The 15,983-nt window shown below is 46.4% G+C and overlaps 1 protein-coding gene across 1 annotated transcript in view; it reads left to right on the plus strand.

The window, feature by feature from the left end:
- LZTR1 (leucine zipper like post translational regulator 1) overlaps nt 1-15,983 on the plus strand; it is a 198,798-nt gene that overhangs the window by 83,244 nt on the left and 99,571 nt on the right. Inside the window, exons 11-13 of the mRNA XM_069214442.1 lie at nt 11,761-11,853; nt 12,380-12,475; nt 12,980-13,166. Coding sequence (XP_069070543.1) covers nt 11,761-11,853; nt 12,380-12,475; nt 12,980-13,166 — 376 coding nt within the window. The remainder of the gene's footprint in view (nt 1-11,760; nt 11,854-12,379; nt 12,476-12,979; nt 13,167-15,983) is intronic.

A 15,983-nucleotide genomic window follows, 5' to 3' on the forward strand; every position in this document is an offset into this window, starting at 1 on the left:
TAAAGACCCCTGCAACTCCCCGCAAGAAGCGTGAGACTTGCAACACTGCACCCGGCGACCCCGACTCGACTGGTGGAGAACCAACACCTCAGGGAGGACCCTCCGGCGACTCCAAGACTGTGAGTAACCCAAGTTGTCCCCCCTGAGCCCCCACAGCGACGCCTGCAGAGGGAATCCCGAGGCTCCGCCTGACCGCGACTGCCTGAACTCCATTTCCCGACGGCTGGAAAAGACCCTGCACCCGCAGCCCCCAGCACCTGAAGGAACGGAACTCCTGTGCAGGAGTGACCCCCAGGAGGCCCTCTCCCTTGCCCAGCTGGTGGCTACCCCGAGGAGCCCCCCCCTTGCCTGCCTGCATCGCTGAAGAGACCCCTTGGTCTCCCATAGGAAACTATTGGAAACCCGACGCGTGTTCCCACACTGCACCCGGCCGCCCCCGCGCTGCTGAGGGTGTACTTTTTGTGTGGACTTGTGTCCCCCCCGGTGCCCTACAAAACCCCCCTGGTCTGCCCTCCGAAGACGCGGGTACTTACCTGCTGGCAGACTGGAACCAGGGCACCCCCTTCTCTCCATTATAGCCTATGTGTTTTGGGCACCTCTTTGACCTTTGCACCTGACCGGCCCTGAGCTGCTGGTGTGATAACTTTGGGGTTGCTCTGAACCCCCAACGGTGGGCTACCTTGGACCAAAAACTGAAACCTGTAAGTGCCTTACTTACCTGTTGAAACTAACAATAACTTACCTCCCCCAGGAACTGTGAAAATTGCACTGTCCACTTTTAAAACAGCTTATTGTGTTTTATGTAAAAAGTATACATGCTAAAGTAATGATTCAAAGTTCCTAGAGTACTTACCTGCAATACCTTTCAAAAGAGCTATTACATGTAAAATTTGAACCTGTGGTTCTTAAAATAAACTAAGAAAATATATTTTTCTATAACAAAACCTATTGGCTGGATTTGTCTCGGAGTGTGTGTACCTCATTTATTGCCTATGTGTATGTACAACAAATGCTTAACACTACTCCTTTGATAAGCCTACTGCTCGACCACACTACCACAAAATAGAGCATTAGTATTATCTCTTTTTACCACTATTTTACCTCTAAGGGGAACCCTTGGACTCTGTGCATGCTATTCCTTACTTTGAAATAGCACATACAGAGCCAACTTCCTACACCCATCAAGCCAGGTTCCGGCTGGTCCACTCCATAGAATCTGTCATTCTGTCTGTCATGGATGACTTGAGGAAAGAAGCCAAGAGAGTAACAACACAGGCATTGGTCCGTTTGGACTTATCGGTGGCCTTTCACACAGTAGATCTTACTATGTTGATCGTCCGAGTCATGGCTGCAGGGATACAGGGCTCTGCTATTGTGTGGAACGAATCCTATATGAAAGATTGCTTTCAATCCGTCCACCTCTCTCCTTTCTCGTCACCCAAGGTTCAACTAAATTGTGGTGTGCCTGAAAGCACTGCATTGTCCCCTCATATCTTTAATCTTTACGTCCGTCTCCTTACACACTCCCCTCAGCAACGGAAGGTGAAAATATATAATTATGCGGACAACATGCAGTTTGTTTTTCACCATCAATGACACAATGGAGACCAAGATCTTTTTCCAAGATACCATGTTATATATCCGGGACTGGATGAATTACCACCAATTGAAGCTTAACTCCGATAAAACTGAGATGGTGGTGACTAAAAATAAAATCGAGCAATGGCACTCTTCCTTTTGGCCGTCTGAGATGAGGACTTCTCTCACACCCAAGAAAGCGGTGAAAAGCCTTGGGATATTAATTGACAAGGATCTTTCTGTGAAACCTCAGATAAGTGCAGTGACATCCTCATGATTTCCTCAACCTAGGAGAATCAGGAAAATCACCTATGTGGCTATGTCACCTATTTCACCTATGTGGCTGTCATTCAAATTATCATTGCCTTAGTAATGTCCCGTATAGATTATGCTAAAGCGCTTTATCTTGATCCTCCTGTTCCCTGAACAATGGATTGCAACTAGCACAAAATCAAGCCACCCATTTGGGTTTTGGTCAGCCTAGGCATTGTCTTATTACACCTTTTCTGGGCAAGCTTCATTGTCTTCCTGTGGCTAAGAGGTCCATTTTTAAAGCAGGCCATTTGATTTTTAAATCTTTACATGGAAATAGTCCTGCTTTTATCTTTACAAGAATTCAGCATTCCTAATCTCCACCTTTCGATCAGCCCAGAACCGGTTGACTGTACCCAGAAGCAAAATGAAGAGGCTGGGCGGGACAAGGTTCTCATTGACTGTCGCCCACACTTGGAACTCCCTCCCACTAGATCTGAGGTCTAATGCCAATTAAATGGGATTCAGAAAGCAGCTAAAACCCTCTCATTCAGACAAGCATATGGCTAGCTCTCAAGCAGTGCAGCTGTCTAGTTGTCCCTTTACCTAGCACCAAGAGACCTTTTTTGGTGTACATGCGCTTAACAAGTTCTATTAACATAATAGAGTCAAGTGAAGGAAAAACAATATATTTTTAATCAAATGCAAAGGGTTTTCCCGGTTTTAAGGATTCAGTAGTGAATCTGTTTAAAATTGACAGAGGCAACTCAAGGAGACCTGTGAATACATGCTATTTAATTATGCATACACCTTCTTTGAAAGTTGAAACACATTGACTCTCATTTATTTGTGAAACCTGCTGCCTGAAAGTCTTCAAAAGTAGAAATTGAGCCCCAGACCACACTACCTCCTATTCATCAAATACGTTTATTTCAGGGCATAACCCCATAAAACACACAATAAAATACAATTCACTATACATAAAATGTTAAGAGCAGATAAACAGTTATGTACACAGTTATAACAAATGCCTTTGTCTCATTGTCCTTCCCTATAAGCACACTCTAAACATCACACTTCCTGAAGATTCAAACAGTGTTTAAGATTATCCCAGACCACAGTGCTTACAAATGGAAAACAATTCATCAGCCATGGTAACAATTGTAAAAGTGTTTTGAGTATATGAATACATAAAATAAAATTTCCTAGCTTCCGTAACAGAAAGTTTCAATTCTATTAAGGACACGGAGACGGGGATTATGATTTCTTTCTTAGCCTTTATTCCAATAGCAGCCATGACAGAACATTAAAACAACTACAACTCCCATAACCTTCAGGGAAAAGTTCATGAAACAGCAGCCAGTCAGATTATAGGTTCTCGTCAGCATGCTCTCTTCCTCTTTCTTCGAACGACTAGCAGCTGGAAATTAACCGTTATTTCTATTTGCCCGCATCATTTCCTACAACAAAAGTAACACTGTAAGCATGGAGCATCCTAAAGGACTTTACACGGCTTCTGAACTGAGATGTAGTGTCAAACGTATTTAAAGTTAACTAGGATAAGGAACATTACTGACCCTTAATTAGAATGTATGTTCAAAAGCAATTACTTACCCTTGGTACGAAGATCCGTTAGCTGGCGGGGCATAGTCGGTTCACGAGCCCGGGTGTGATAATCCTTGCCTCCGTGTCATTAATAGAATTGAAACTTTCCGTTACAGGAGGTAGGAAATGTTCTATTCCATGTCCAGACCAGAAGCGAGGATTATGCTATTTCAAAGCTTTTCCACCACTAATGATGCCATGGAAGGAAGCTGCTTAAAGTTTGAAGACCAGTCTGCAGCATTCATGATATCTTCCAGTCGCGCTCCCAAGTAAAAAGCAGAGAAGGCCATAGCTTCTCTGGTAGAATGAGCCCTCAAACTCCTGAATATCTATACCAGCCTCTTGCATGGTCCCCTTCAACCACCAGGCGATTATAGGAAAAGAGAATGCTTTCTGAGGTTTGGCAAGGACAATAAGAAGCTGCTGCTCCCTGGGGTGATTCGTAGGCTTTTAAGCCTTTCACCACACATAATTTCTGGGAGTCTGGAAAGGGCGGATAAAAGTTTAGCTTGGAGTCATTTTTTGTCCTCCTAGAAATGTAAAAGGTCACTCCATCCGGGGTAAAATCTCGTCCAGAAATGTCCAGCGCTATGAGATCTGAGACACCTGTACACAAGATCAAGCTAAACAAGGATGCCAGCTTGGCCGACAACTGTTTTCTGGAGAGGTGCCTGTTGCTTGGCCAAGAGACGAAAAGATTAAGTAATACGTTCACATCTCAAAGGGCCGAATACAGAGGTACAGGGGGTGTAGACAGGCGAACCCAGTGCAGACGTTTCATAGTCAACAGATGTTCCCCCCCACTGGATGACTGCCTATTGGGGCATGACCCACTGATAATACAGAACGAAAAGAATTAAGTGTTTGATAAGCCATACCATCAGCAGCTAGGGAAGCCAGAAAGTTCAGAATGTAAACAGTCAAAGTTCCCACGGGATCCAGACTTCGCTGACGACACCACCGAACCATCTGATCCAGGCTGATGAATATCTCTTAACAGTGAAATCTGTCCATGCCTTGGAGAGGAGTTCCGAAGCCGGTCACAAAAGGCCTGTGACGCCCTGGCCGGGCTCGGTATCAGAGGTCCGTGACCTCAAGTGCTTTCCCACTTGGGGGCCTGCATTAGAGGTTCTGGACTTCGTTTTGGTGCGCATTAGCACTGTACTGAGAACACACCACACAGGCTTCTCTCTGGCACCCAGTTGGTCAAATTTCTGACCTCTCAACTGCGCATTTTAGCTGTGCAATTACAAGGGCAGCAGTGTTTCCCACTGATCAGGTGCCATTGCCCCTCCCCCGATTGTGGCTTTGCCCCCCTGACAACCCTACTATGCAGGAAATCCATGATTCCTACTTCCAATTGATGAACACTTGTGACATTATGGATGCCTCCATCCACAAGGCTGTTTTGGAAGCTACAACGCTGCTGGAGCGGAAGCTTATGAACCTCGCAGCGCAGTGCCTTAAACCCCTCAACTCCATCCGGAAGTCTCTATCATCTGGTCGTGGAGGGGGCCCTGAACCTCATGGCATGGAGGATTACCAAGAAGCAAGAAGCAAGCACTCCCAATAAAGCCCTAGCAGGCTAGTACCGACCCCTGTAGAGGGGCATCTCACTCCAGGCTAGGCGGGGCAGACACGGTATACCTTGGGGGTCTTTCTGTGCATTGCACCGCAATGCAGTTGAATCAGCGTTGAGAAAATGCGACCACTGAGGAGGCGAGGAATCCTTGCAGTGACCCAAGCAGTTGGAGGACCGCACTGCACAGCCCTGACATCACAGTAATGTTCACTGCGTAGAAGCGAATGCGTTTCTACAGGACTGAAAGACTATGCTACTGAGAGGAGAAAGCGGTAGAAAATTATAGGCATTCATCTAAGCACAGTTATTAGTAGAGGAAATGGGAATGTACTTATCTGACAGCTGCGAGGAGCATGGGAGTTGTAGTTGTTTTAATGTTCTGGCATGGCTGAGATGGCCTGGAAGAGAGCGTGCTCACGAGCATGCTGAGGGACACGCTGATTAGCTGTGGTTTCATGAACCTTTCCTTGATGTTCATGGGAATTGTAGTTGTTTTAATGTTCTAACATGGCTGCTATTGGAATAAAGGCGAAAAAAAAGTATTATCCTCCATGCCCTATGGAGTGTGAAAGCACGCGTTAGACTTGGGGCCATGGAGGAGGGCGATGACGACCCTGGAACCTCGTGTGATGACTTAACTGGGCCCCACCAGTAGACTTCCACCAAGGGGGCATATACTGTATCAGATCCTGGGAAGTAGCCATGGGCAAGGACAAATCGACACGGCAATTGGCGGCACTAACACGCATAGATCAGTTCACTACGGGCTCTGGTGGGACCTGAGCTGAGGAACGTGCTCCGAGTGGAGGTGGTGATCCACCAGCAGTGTCCGGCGACCTGGCGACTATCCTCCAAGCTATTCAGGCATCCCAGACAGCTGTACAGACTAAGATTGGAGAAGTCAGAGTGGATGTGGCCCTGGTCCAGCAAGTCCTCCGCAACGCCACAGTTCGAATCACAGAGGCGGAATTGAGGATCTCTACAGTGGAAAACGACGTGACTGCCCTCAAGGGGTCCGTAGCTTCTCTGGGAACCTTGTGGGCTGGAAGCAAGGCGGTCCTGCGAGGTGCGGCTAGAGGCCTGATAAGAGATCAGGAGCGCTCTTGAGTTCAAAATATTGAACAATTGGGGGTACGAGCAATGCGTTTAGAAGCTGAACAAAAAGCAAGGCCCAGCGATGGGATAGCTAGACAGTTTTTAGTAATACATAAGGAAATCCGAGATCAATCTCTGGAAGCTGCAAAGTACCTTTGGCGGGTGACCACTGCAAGGATTTATGGTTGGGGGAACAAAACTGGAAAGTTGCTATACTGGCTGGCATCCCACCATCAGACATCTAGGATCATTCCCGAAATCTACGATGGAAAAGGGGTCTGCATCTCAGGACACCAAGACATAGCTAATGCCTTCGCCCAGTATTACCAGACACTGTATCAGGATTTGGCATTGATCGTGCCAGACTGTGCCTGCCGGCTTCTGGAGGATGTCCCCCTTCCACAGTTGCCCCTGGCAGAGGTGCAGATCCTGTAAGAACCTCTCAGTGTGGAGGAAGTCGTGCCGCTATTTCTGCGCTGGGGACAGGAAAAACTACGGGACCTGATTGTTTTCCCTCAGAATATTATAAGGCATTCTGGGAGGATCTGGTGCCGTGCCTATCAGTACCCTTTACAGAAGTAGAGCAACAAGTGTTCTTACCAGTGAGACTGGACGCTGCTACCATCGTGGTGCTTCCTGAAACCCAACCCCCTTCACTAAAATGTGCGGACTATAGACTGATATCTCTGATTAACAGTGAGGTAAAAATCTACACCACTATCCTCGCTACTCGTCTCAGGAGGGTTCTACCACAGCTAATCCATCCTGACCAGTGTGGGTTTATGGCAACTCGTAGCACATGACATTGCATCCATCGATTGCATGTGGTTTTGGCCGAACGCCACCGACTGCCCCGGGACCTTGCTCTCCTATTAATAGACTTTGAAAAGGCCTTCGACTCGGTGGACTGGGGGTTTCTCTTTTTGGTGCTTCAGTAGGCAGGTTTTGGACCGAGGTTTTGCCACCTGGTCCGAGCACTGTAGGCCAACCCAACAGCCTGCGTGCAGGTCAATGGGGCCCTGTCTTCGTTTTTTTAAGTCTGTCGGGGCATGCAGCAGGGTTGCCCTTTGTCCCCCTTCTATTTACCCTGGCTATTGAGCCACTAGCCCAGATGATCAGGACAGACCCATTATATCGTGGCTGGAGATGGGGGCGTTCTCGTGAGGATAGGATAGCCTTGTACGCTGATGACGTCCTGCTGTATATGGAAGAGCCCAATATAACGGGCTTACGAAGTCTCCACCTGCTACGACGCTATGAACAAGCGTCAGGACTCAAAATGAACCCAACCAAGTGAGTGTTGGTGCCCCTGGTGAGTTCACGTGACTGTTTCTAGTGGCAGGACACAATACCCTTACGCAGACTCAGTTTTAAATACCTCGGTATTTGGGTGACCCTTCTGCCTGAGTTGACGTGGGCCAGGAATCTGGCCCCGCTCCTGGCACGCATCGGGGCAGACTTGCAGAGGTGGCAAGTATTGCCATTAAATGTGATGGGCCGTGTAGCCCTGTACAAGATGATGGTCTTACCAAGACTTTTATACGTATTTCAGAACTTTCCTCTCCCGATCCCACACTCAAGGTTCACGGCTCTAGAGAGCACCACCACGCTATTCCTCTGGAAGGGGGTGAGACATCGAGTGGCTGCACAACACTGCCGGAGAGGAATATACGACGGGGGCCTGGGCGCATCGGATCCTTATCTATATTACCTGCCGACCCAGCTAATGGTGATTCATGATTGATTTACTGGGGGGTTGGAGATACTAGGTTTCTCACGTATCCTTGATGTGCTACGTGGTGCACCCCTCCCCCGGGACATGGAAGCGGTAACAAAGGTGGTTTTCTTGGCATGGCGTGCTGCGCTACAGCACACCCATTGGAGTGCTATTGTCACCCATCAGACTCCGCAGTGGCGGGGAAAGGTGGCTGAGTGCAACGGCAGCATTGGAAGGGTTCGTGGAGTGGGATCTATTGGGTATTTCGCTGGTAGGAGATGTTTGGACAGGTGATGCATTGAAATCATTTCAGGAACTACAGGTAGACTTTCAGCTATCCCGGACGCAGTTCTTTAGCTTCGGCATGCTCTGGGGGCCTACATGCCGATCGCGGGCCCTGTGCCAGAGTTCAGCCCACTCGAGGCCAAGCTGCTCATGGGTAATCTGGGAGGGAAGGGTGTTTCCCAGGTTTATAAAATGTTAATTAACAATGCTCCGGGAGATCTGGAGTCGACTAGGACTCAGTGGGAGTCATGGGTGGGGGCTTTTTGAAGAAACAGAATGGAGGGAAGCATTGCTGGCGGTGTCGGTGAGGCTTCGTGCAGTACAATTTTACTATTTACATAGAGCATACCTAATGCCTAACAGGTTGCACCGGGCTGGTCTTCGCCCCACTGCTCAATGTCCACGATGTGCAGGGGAATCAGCGGATTTTTTCCATATGGTGTAGTCCTGTCCAGTATTGCAGATATATTGGGGTAAAGTAGTTCACAAACTGAGCGTGGTTTTGAGGCGGGAGCTACAGATGTCCTTCAAACTAGTCTTATTGGGTGTGATGGAGGAAATGGGAGGCTCATGTGGGGACGGCCCTGGTCGCAAAGAGAGACATTGCTGCCGCCTGGAACTCTTCTACAGTTCCGTCCCTCCAAAAATGGAGAAGGGGGGTGGACTGGTGCGCAAGCCAAGAAAAATTGGTGTCTAGGGGTTGCCCCCAGAAACATGAGAAAGTATGGGGAAAGTGGCAGGGATTGCTGCCATAGGCCAATGTTGGTTGGGGGGGGGGGATGGGGGGTTGGGTCATGACTCTCAGTAGTGTGTCAAGAAATGGATCGAAGTCTGTCCCCTGGACTGTTTTAATGTCAATCGTCAATGTTGTTTTGATTTGGATCTCACTGTGCTTACCTGTGCAAGCTGTTTTGTCATTTTCTCTTTTAAAAACAATAAAAAAATGTTTATTAAAAAAAAAAAAAAAAAAAGAATACCTCAGACTTGTGCTTTCTCTACAAAGACTTAATTGTTGGGGAATTTCATAGTAGGTGTTGAATGTAATTTGTCATCATTCCAAAATCGTAAGCTCTGACTTCTTGCCAAATTCGGAAATTCCATTATTTATTTGTTGTGGCTTTGCTTCTTAAAAGACTGCATTGATGATATAAAATAAAAATAAAAATGTTTTTGAGACGTCCCTATCCAAATTAGAACAGTGTCCCCATGACCTCTTTGACACTAAACTTGGTGAAACCAAACATAATATTTTTGCAAAGTTTGGTGCAGAGATACTGAAGCTGTAGGATGTCAAATATTTCAGCATCTATAATGCAGGTTTTGTTGCAAACATAACAAGTCAGGGTATACCAGTGGCACCCTAATACAAGTATGTACAGTATACAGATGTCATTACCACCAAGTGGCCTCCTCTGGGTTGTATGCAAACTTTACAGTCCTCTCTTTTGTTATTTCACATTGTTGTGTATTGATAAATACAGAGGATACTTTATGGATAATGTCTGTACCATATCTGTATAACCTTACAATTGTTTGAGCTTCTAGATTATTGTTTGAGGGAAGGGTGCTGCCTAATTAGTAATCCGGTATCTAGCTAGGTCAAAACATAGTTTCAATAAGAAAACGCTATCCATTTGTTTAACCTTTGGTAGCTATAGCACAAACGGCAGGCCTTTCCACACAGACATATGTGTATTTAAATATCACCATGCCAACATTAAAGTCAAAACACAAACCAAAAATATCTCAACCCAATTTAGTTAAAAAAGCAAAATGCAAGATCAAAATGCCAGACCTTTTATAATGGGATCATAAAACATGAATTTTAGATGAAACTGTAAAAAAACAAAATACCCATAGGCTCAACTTGATGTAAAAGTGAAAGTAAGTCTGTGAATTACCAAATGTGGTCACTGTATGGCCACTTTTGCAGCAGAAAAACAGTTACCAGCCCTGTTTCTTCACAAAGAGCAGGAGAATAAGGACAGAGTCCGTTACCCTCCTAAGCTTGTACACTGTAATGCTTTAAATCTTCTTAGCATCCCCGCCACAGGACATCTGTTACAGATCCAGTCAGGAGACCGCTTTACCATGTTTACAGCAACAGGTCCTTCAGATGCTGGGTATTTTCCTTTCGGTCACAGACAGCTGGAGGAGTCTTCTACAGTACCATGTCTCTGGTCTCCATCAGTAGTATGAGGCGAACTCAATCACACTCTGGCGCAAAGGTGTGCTCCGGCAGGGCCTAGTCCACAGTAGTCTACAGTAGCTGGTTATTTGGTGCTTTCACAGAGGTACCACTTCTGGCCAGCCATCCACCAGCTATTGAGAACTAAGACTTGTGGCAGCTATTTACAATGGGGATGGTGAGTAAGTTACGGAGACCCCTGTAGTTGTTATTAAAAAATCCTGCTTACCACTCACCCACTCCCCAGATGGAATAGAGGTCACAGCACCATTCTTACTTGATCTCCCAATAGACTGTTGGGGCGGGGAGGACATAGCTCATGATGACCTTAAGGTCTGTCTAACATTAGAGGAAGTATCAGAAACAATGAAGGTCATGCAGCCAGGCAAAACACCAGGCCAAAATGACTTCCCACTCGAATTTTACAACTACACCTCACTTGTGGCTCCCCATCTCTTAAATATGTTCAGTGAATCACCACAAAAAATCACCCTGCCAAACAATCTGCGCAGGGCTACGAGTCTCTTAAATACGGGTCGGTTGCTAGACCAATGCTCATCCTATTGTTCTATCTCTCCTATTAATTGTGAGGCCACATCGTAATTTTTGCAAATAGACTCATTAAGGTAATCACTTCATTAGTACTTGCAGACCAGAATAACTTTATCCCAGGAAAAGGTATGCATCCTTGTCGGAGAAGGGTGCAGCTTTCTCTGACCAGGCCACTGGAATTTCTAGGCTCTCGTGGTTTATATCTAAACAACTTTGATTCTCTCAGCTGGGACTTCCTTTATCAGGTTCTGTGCAAGATGTTTTTTGGCCCTTCTTTCCTGAAACATCTTAATATGTTGTACTTTACACCATGTGCCTAAGTCCTTCTCAGCTGTTCTGTTTCAGCCCTGAGATAGGTATAGAATAGGGTTACCATGTGTCACCTCTGTTATTCGCTTTGTAAATTGAACCAGTATCTGCCTAAATTAGAATAGATCGCCAGAGCTTCCAGTGGAGAAGTGAACAGAGGACCAGGTTTCCGTGTACCAGGTGGCATACTTGTTTCCCTCTTATACCCTTGTTGGATGGGCCAGAAAGTCCTGGAAATCTTGGACAAATATAGCACAGCTAGGGTCTAGTGGGACGAATCATTGTTATGCCCAATCAGGTGAGTCCCATAGCCACAAGTTGGAAGTATAAAATACAGATCCACATAGACTGTTTCAAATATAGATTGCATTAGACAAGCATAGGAGCTGAGAACTTAATTTGGCACCTCTCATAGATAGTTAGCAAGACAATCTCGATGAGTTGAATAGATTCCTAAATTTGACTAGTAAAGGGGTACTTTTTTAAAATCACATTTTATCCCAAGATGTAGAATTGTTTACAGACTTTACTGAATTCCAATGGTTCTTGTTCATCAACGCAACTTATACCTGTTTTTTTATTTTTATTTTCTTCCAGTTTTCTTGTTACCCAAAATGCACTTTACATGATGATTATGGACGGCTGTGGGAAAATCGTCAGTTCTGCGATTTAGAGTTTATTCTAGGAGAAGTGAGTGAACTTTTGAGTAACTTTTAGGCCACCTTTTTGTGACTGGTTTCTCAATATGTTCTAATTACAAAGTATCAATGTAAATTGAACCTTGTGTTATTTAATTTCTGTACATTTTTGGCTTCTACACTTTGTCCTCACATCCTGGAGAAGGCCAGGTTGTGAAACAACTTACTTTAAGTCACATGGATCATCATTACAAGTAAATTCTTTCTTCACATTCATGTGACATTACTAGGAAGGCACTGTTCAGTAAGTCACTTTCTGAGTCTAATGATTGCCCAAGATAAATTGTTTGATATTGATGCTCAAAGACCAGGCACCTCAACATAGAATTTGTCCTTCCTTATTGTACAGTTTCAAATGGCTTTGTGCTCTTTGATGCATACGATTGCTAAAAGTAGTATAAGAAAAACTTCCTCACTGAACCCCTTTGTCTTCCACCATCATCATCCCTCTCTGCCGAATGCAACACTGTATACCTTTTAAACATGGGCATTTCTGAATCCTGTCTCTCCACTGGCAGAAGGAAGAACGTGTTAAAGGGCACATAGCCCTTGTCACGGCACGATGTAGCTGGCTCCGGAGAAAAATAATCCAGGCGAGGGAGAGACTAAAGCAAGTAAGTGTATCATGTGTTTCCCTTTATAATGTGCAACGAAATACAAAATAAAATTTCTGGGTAGAGAGATTGTCTACTTTGCTCTTTAATCATCACTGAATTCATCAGAACTGTGTTAATTAACTACTGTTTTGTACCAGTCTCATCCCCTTTTTAACAGCCTTCTCTTTCCCTGCCCCTATTTTCTTTATTTTCACCAATGTGTGTTTTTTCCCATAATGCTTCTGGCACTCAGTTCTCATTTTATCTGGTCTTTGTAAAGCACTCTTAATAACCATTTTGGAGGACGAATACCAGCTACAGCCAGAAAGTAAGACATTATCCTGTTGGCTTCCCATAGGTTGTGAGCACATAAACTGAGTTATGCTCTCTTTTGCAAAGTCTTGCGTTTGTTCTCAGGGGTGTGCACTAATTGTATGCATTTTAGGGGAAGGGTCTTTTATGTCAAGAAGTGGGCAAGAAAATGGAACCATTGGATCTTTTTCTAAACAATTATCCATTTAGAAATTAAAACAGGAGTTGGAAGACGAGAGCCAGAATTTATCCCAGAAGCAGGAGGCAGCGGGAAGTAATGTTAAGGTTTCCGTGGTGCAACCCATGCTCGAAGTGGTTATACGTGATGCAGAAGCACAGCCGTTTGAAGTCCTTATGCAGTTCCTGTACACAGACAAAATCAAATACCCACGCAAAGGTGAGCACTCCAACATCAATAGAACATTCTGCTGGTCTTGCTCTGTCTAGAGAGGATGCCTTTCTGCATTTGTAGACTCTTAAGTGAAACCAAGCTCTCTCCTATGGAAACAAGAGGTGCAAGTGTACAGAATGAGGTGCTTTCCTGTGGCTAAATTGCTTTTTTAACAGAGTGGCTTACTAGAGAGTATTATTTCAATAAGTATTTGCGTTGAATTTTATAGGGTAAAATGCCTTTTTGCTGTTTAGTCACAGAATAGTAGAACATATTGTCACCCTTCTACGGAGAACAAATAGTGGTCCATTCAGCCAGTTATTATGTGTTCGATGGCATCTGTCGCTGTAGATACACATGGTATGCATGAGCTCGCCATCTGGTGTTGGGTCGGAGTGTTACAAGTTGTTTTTCTTCGAAGAAGTGTTTTCGAGTCACGGGACCGAGTGACTCCACCTTCTGTGCTCATTGCGCATGGGCGTCGACTCCATCTTCGATTGTTTTCTTTCCGCCATCGGGTTCGGACGTGTTCCTGTCGCTCCGAGTTTCGGAACGGAAAGATAGCTGAAGACGGAAGATTTTCGACGGTATCGTTGCGATCCGGTTAGAGATAGACACATACGACGACGCGTTGAACATCGAAGCGCTTCGGTGCCCTTCGGGGTAGATTTCGGCACCCCGTCGGGGCCTAGTCGGCCCGACCGCGTGGAGGACAACGCCGATGGAACGGACCCCGTTTCGATTCTGCCCCGAATGCCACAACAAATATCCTTATACGGACCTACACTCGGTCTGTAATCTGTGCCTGTCACCCGAGCACAGCGAAGAATCCTGTGAGGCCTGTCGGGCGTTCCGGTCCCGAAAAACTCTGCGCGACCGTCGAGCGAGAAGACTGCAGATGGCGTCCACGCCAAAAGAGCGTCGACAGTTCGAGACAGAAGAGGAACAGGAGGAATCCTTTTCCATCCAGGATTCAGACTCCGACGAGCTACACTCTACAAGAACTGTGAGTAAGACGTCGAGATCAAACCTTAAAAAAGGAAAGAAGGCCCAGGGGACGCCACTGCCAACCGGCCATGGCTCCACCCAAATTCTCGGTGACCAACAATCGGCACCGAAAAAGGCCCATTCAGTGTCGAGATCGTCCGACTCCGGTCGAGACACCGGCACGCAGCCTCCTCGAGACCGAGAGAGTGCTAAACAGAAGCATCGACACCGAGAGTTCGGTGTCGACACGGATCGACGCCGAGACAGTGGCGCCGAAGACCATAGAGGCCCAGAATTTTCGGCACAGAAAAAGAGGAAGGTTACCTCGGAGCCGAAAAAACAATCGACAGGGTTTTCGGAGCCGAAAAAAGCGACATCAGACCCTGTTTCTGGCTCCTACACTGAAGAGCATTCTATGTCTTCTCAAATGAAGAAACATAGATTTGAACAAGAACTGCAATCCACTGACGTGGATCACACGCAAAAGCGTATCTTTATTCAGCAGGGGACTGGGAAGATCAGTACCCTTCCACCTGTCAAACGAAAGAGAACGCTTCAGTTTACTCCTCAGCAACAAACAGCACAAAAGGTAACACCTCCTCCCTCGCCTCCACCTGTAACTCCGGCTTCGCCAACTTACACCCCGTCACATTCGCCAGCTCACACCGCCATGAGCCACGATGACCAAGATCAGGATGCGTGGGACTTGTACGACGCACCAGTGTCTGATAACAGCCCAGACACATACCCAACTAGGCCATCACCACCGGAAGACAGCACAGCCTACTCACAAGTGGTGGCTAGAGCAGCACTATTCCATAATGTGGAACTACACTCGGAACAAGTAGAGGATGATTTTTTATTTAACACCCTCTCCTCAACCCACAGCTCCTACCAAAGCCTGCCGATGCTCCCAGGCATGCTACGCCATGCAAAGGACATTTTCAAGGAGCCAGTTAAAAGTAGGGCAGTGACGCCTAGGGTGGACAAAAAGTATAAGGCGCCTCCTACGGACCCCGTATTCATCACCTCTCAGCTGCCACCAGACTCTGTGGTGGTAGGGGCTGCCAGAAAACGGGCAAACTCACACACTTCTGGGGATGCACCTCCCCCAGATAAAGAAAGTAGGAAGTTCGATGCAGCCGGGAAGAGGGTTGCTGTCCAAGCAGCAAACCAGTGGCGCATCGCAAATTCACAAGCGCTGCTAGCGCGATACGACAGAGCCCACTGGGATGAGATGCAGCATCTCATTGAACATCTCCCAAAAGATCTGCAAAAAAGAGCAAAACAGGTTGTTGAGGAGGGTCAAAACATTTCCAACAATCAAATACGCTCCTCCATGGATGCAGCAGACACGGCCGCAAGAACCATTAATACGTCGGTTACCATCCGTAGGCACGCATGGCTCAGAACGTCTGGATTCAAGCCAGAAATTCAGCAGGCAGTGCTTAACATGCCAGTAAACGAGAAACTCCTGTTCGGTCCGGAGGTCGACACAGCTATAGAAAAGCTCAAGAAGGACACTGACACTGCCAAGGCCATGGGCGCACTCTACTCCCCGCAGAGCAGAGGATCTTATAACACCTTCCGCAAAACACCTTTTAGAGGAGGGTTTCGGGGTCAGGCCACACAAGCTAGCACCTCACAGTCCGCACCGCCCACCTACCAGGGACAGTACAGGGGAGGTTTTCGGGGCCAGTATAGAGGGGGGCAATTTCCTAGGAATAGAGGAAGATTTCAAAGCCCCAAAACCACTACCAACAAGCAGTGACTCACACGTCACTCACCCCTCCCACACAACACCAGTGGGGGGGAGGATACATCAATATTACGAAG

Source organism: Pleurodeles waltl, chromosome 11, assembly GCF_031143425.1.
Source record: "Pleurodeles waltl isolate 20211129_DDA chromosome 11, aPleWal1.hap1.20221129, whole genome shotgun sequence".
Taxonomy (NCBI): Eukaryota; Metazoa; Chordata; class Amphibia; order Caudata; family Salamandridae; genus Pleurodeles; species Pleurodeles waltl.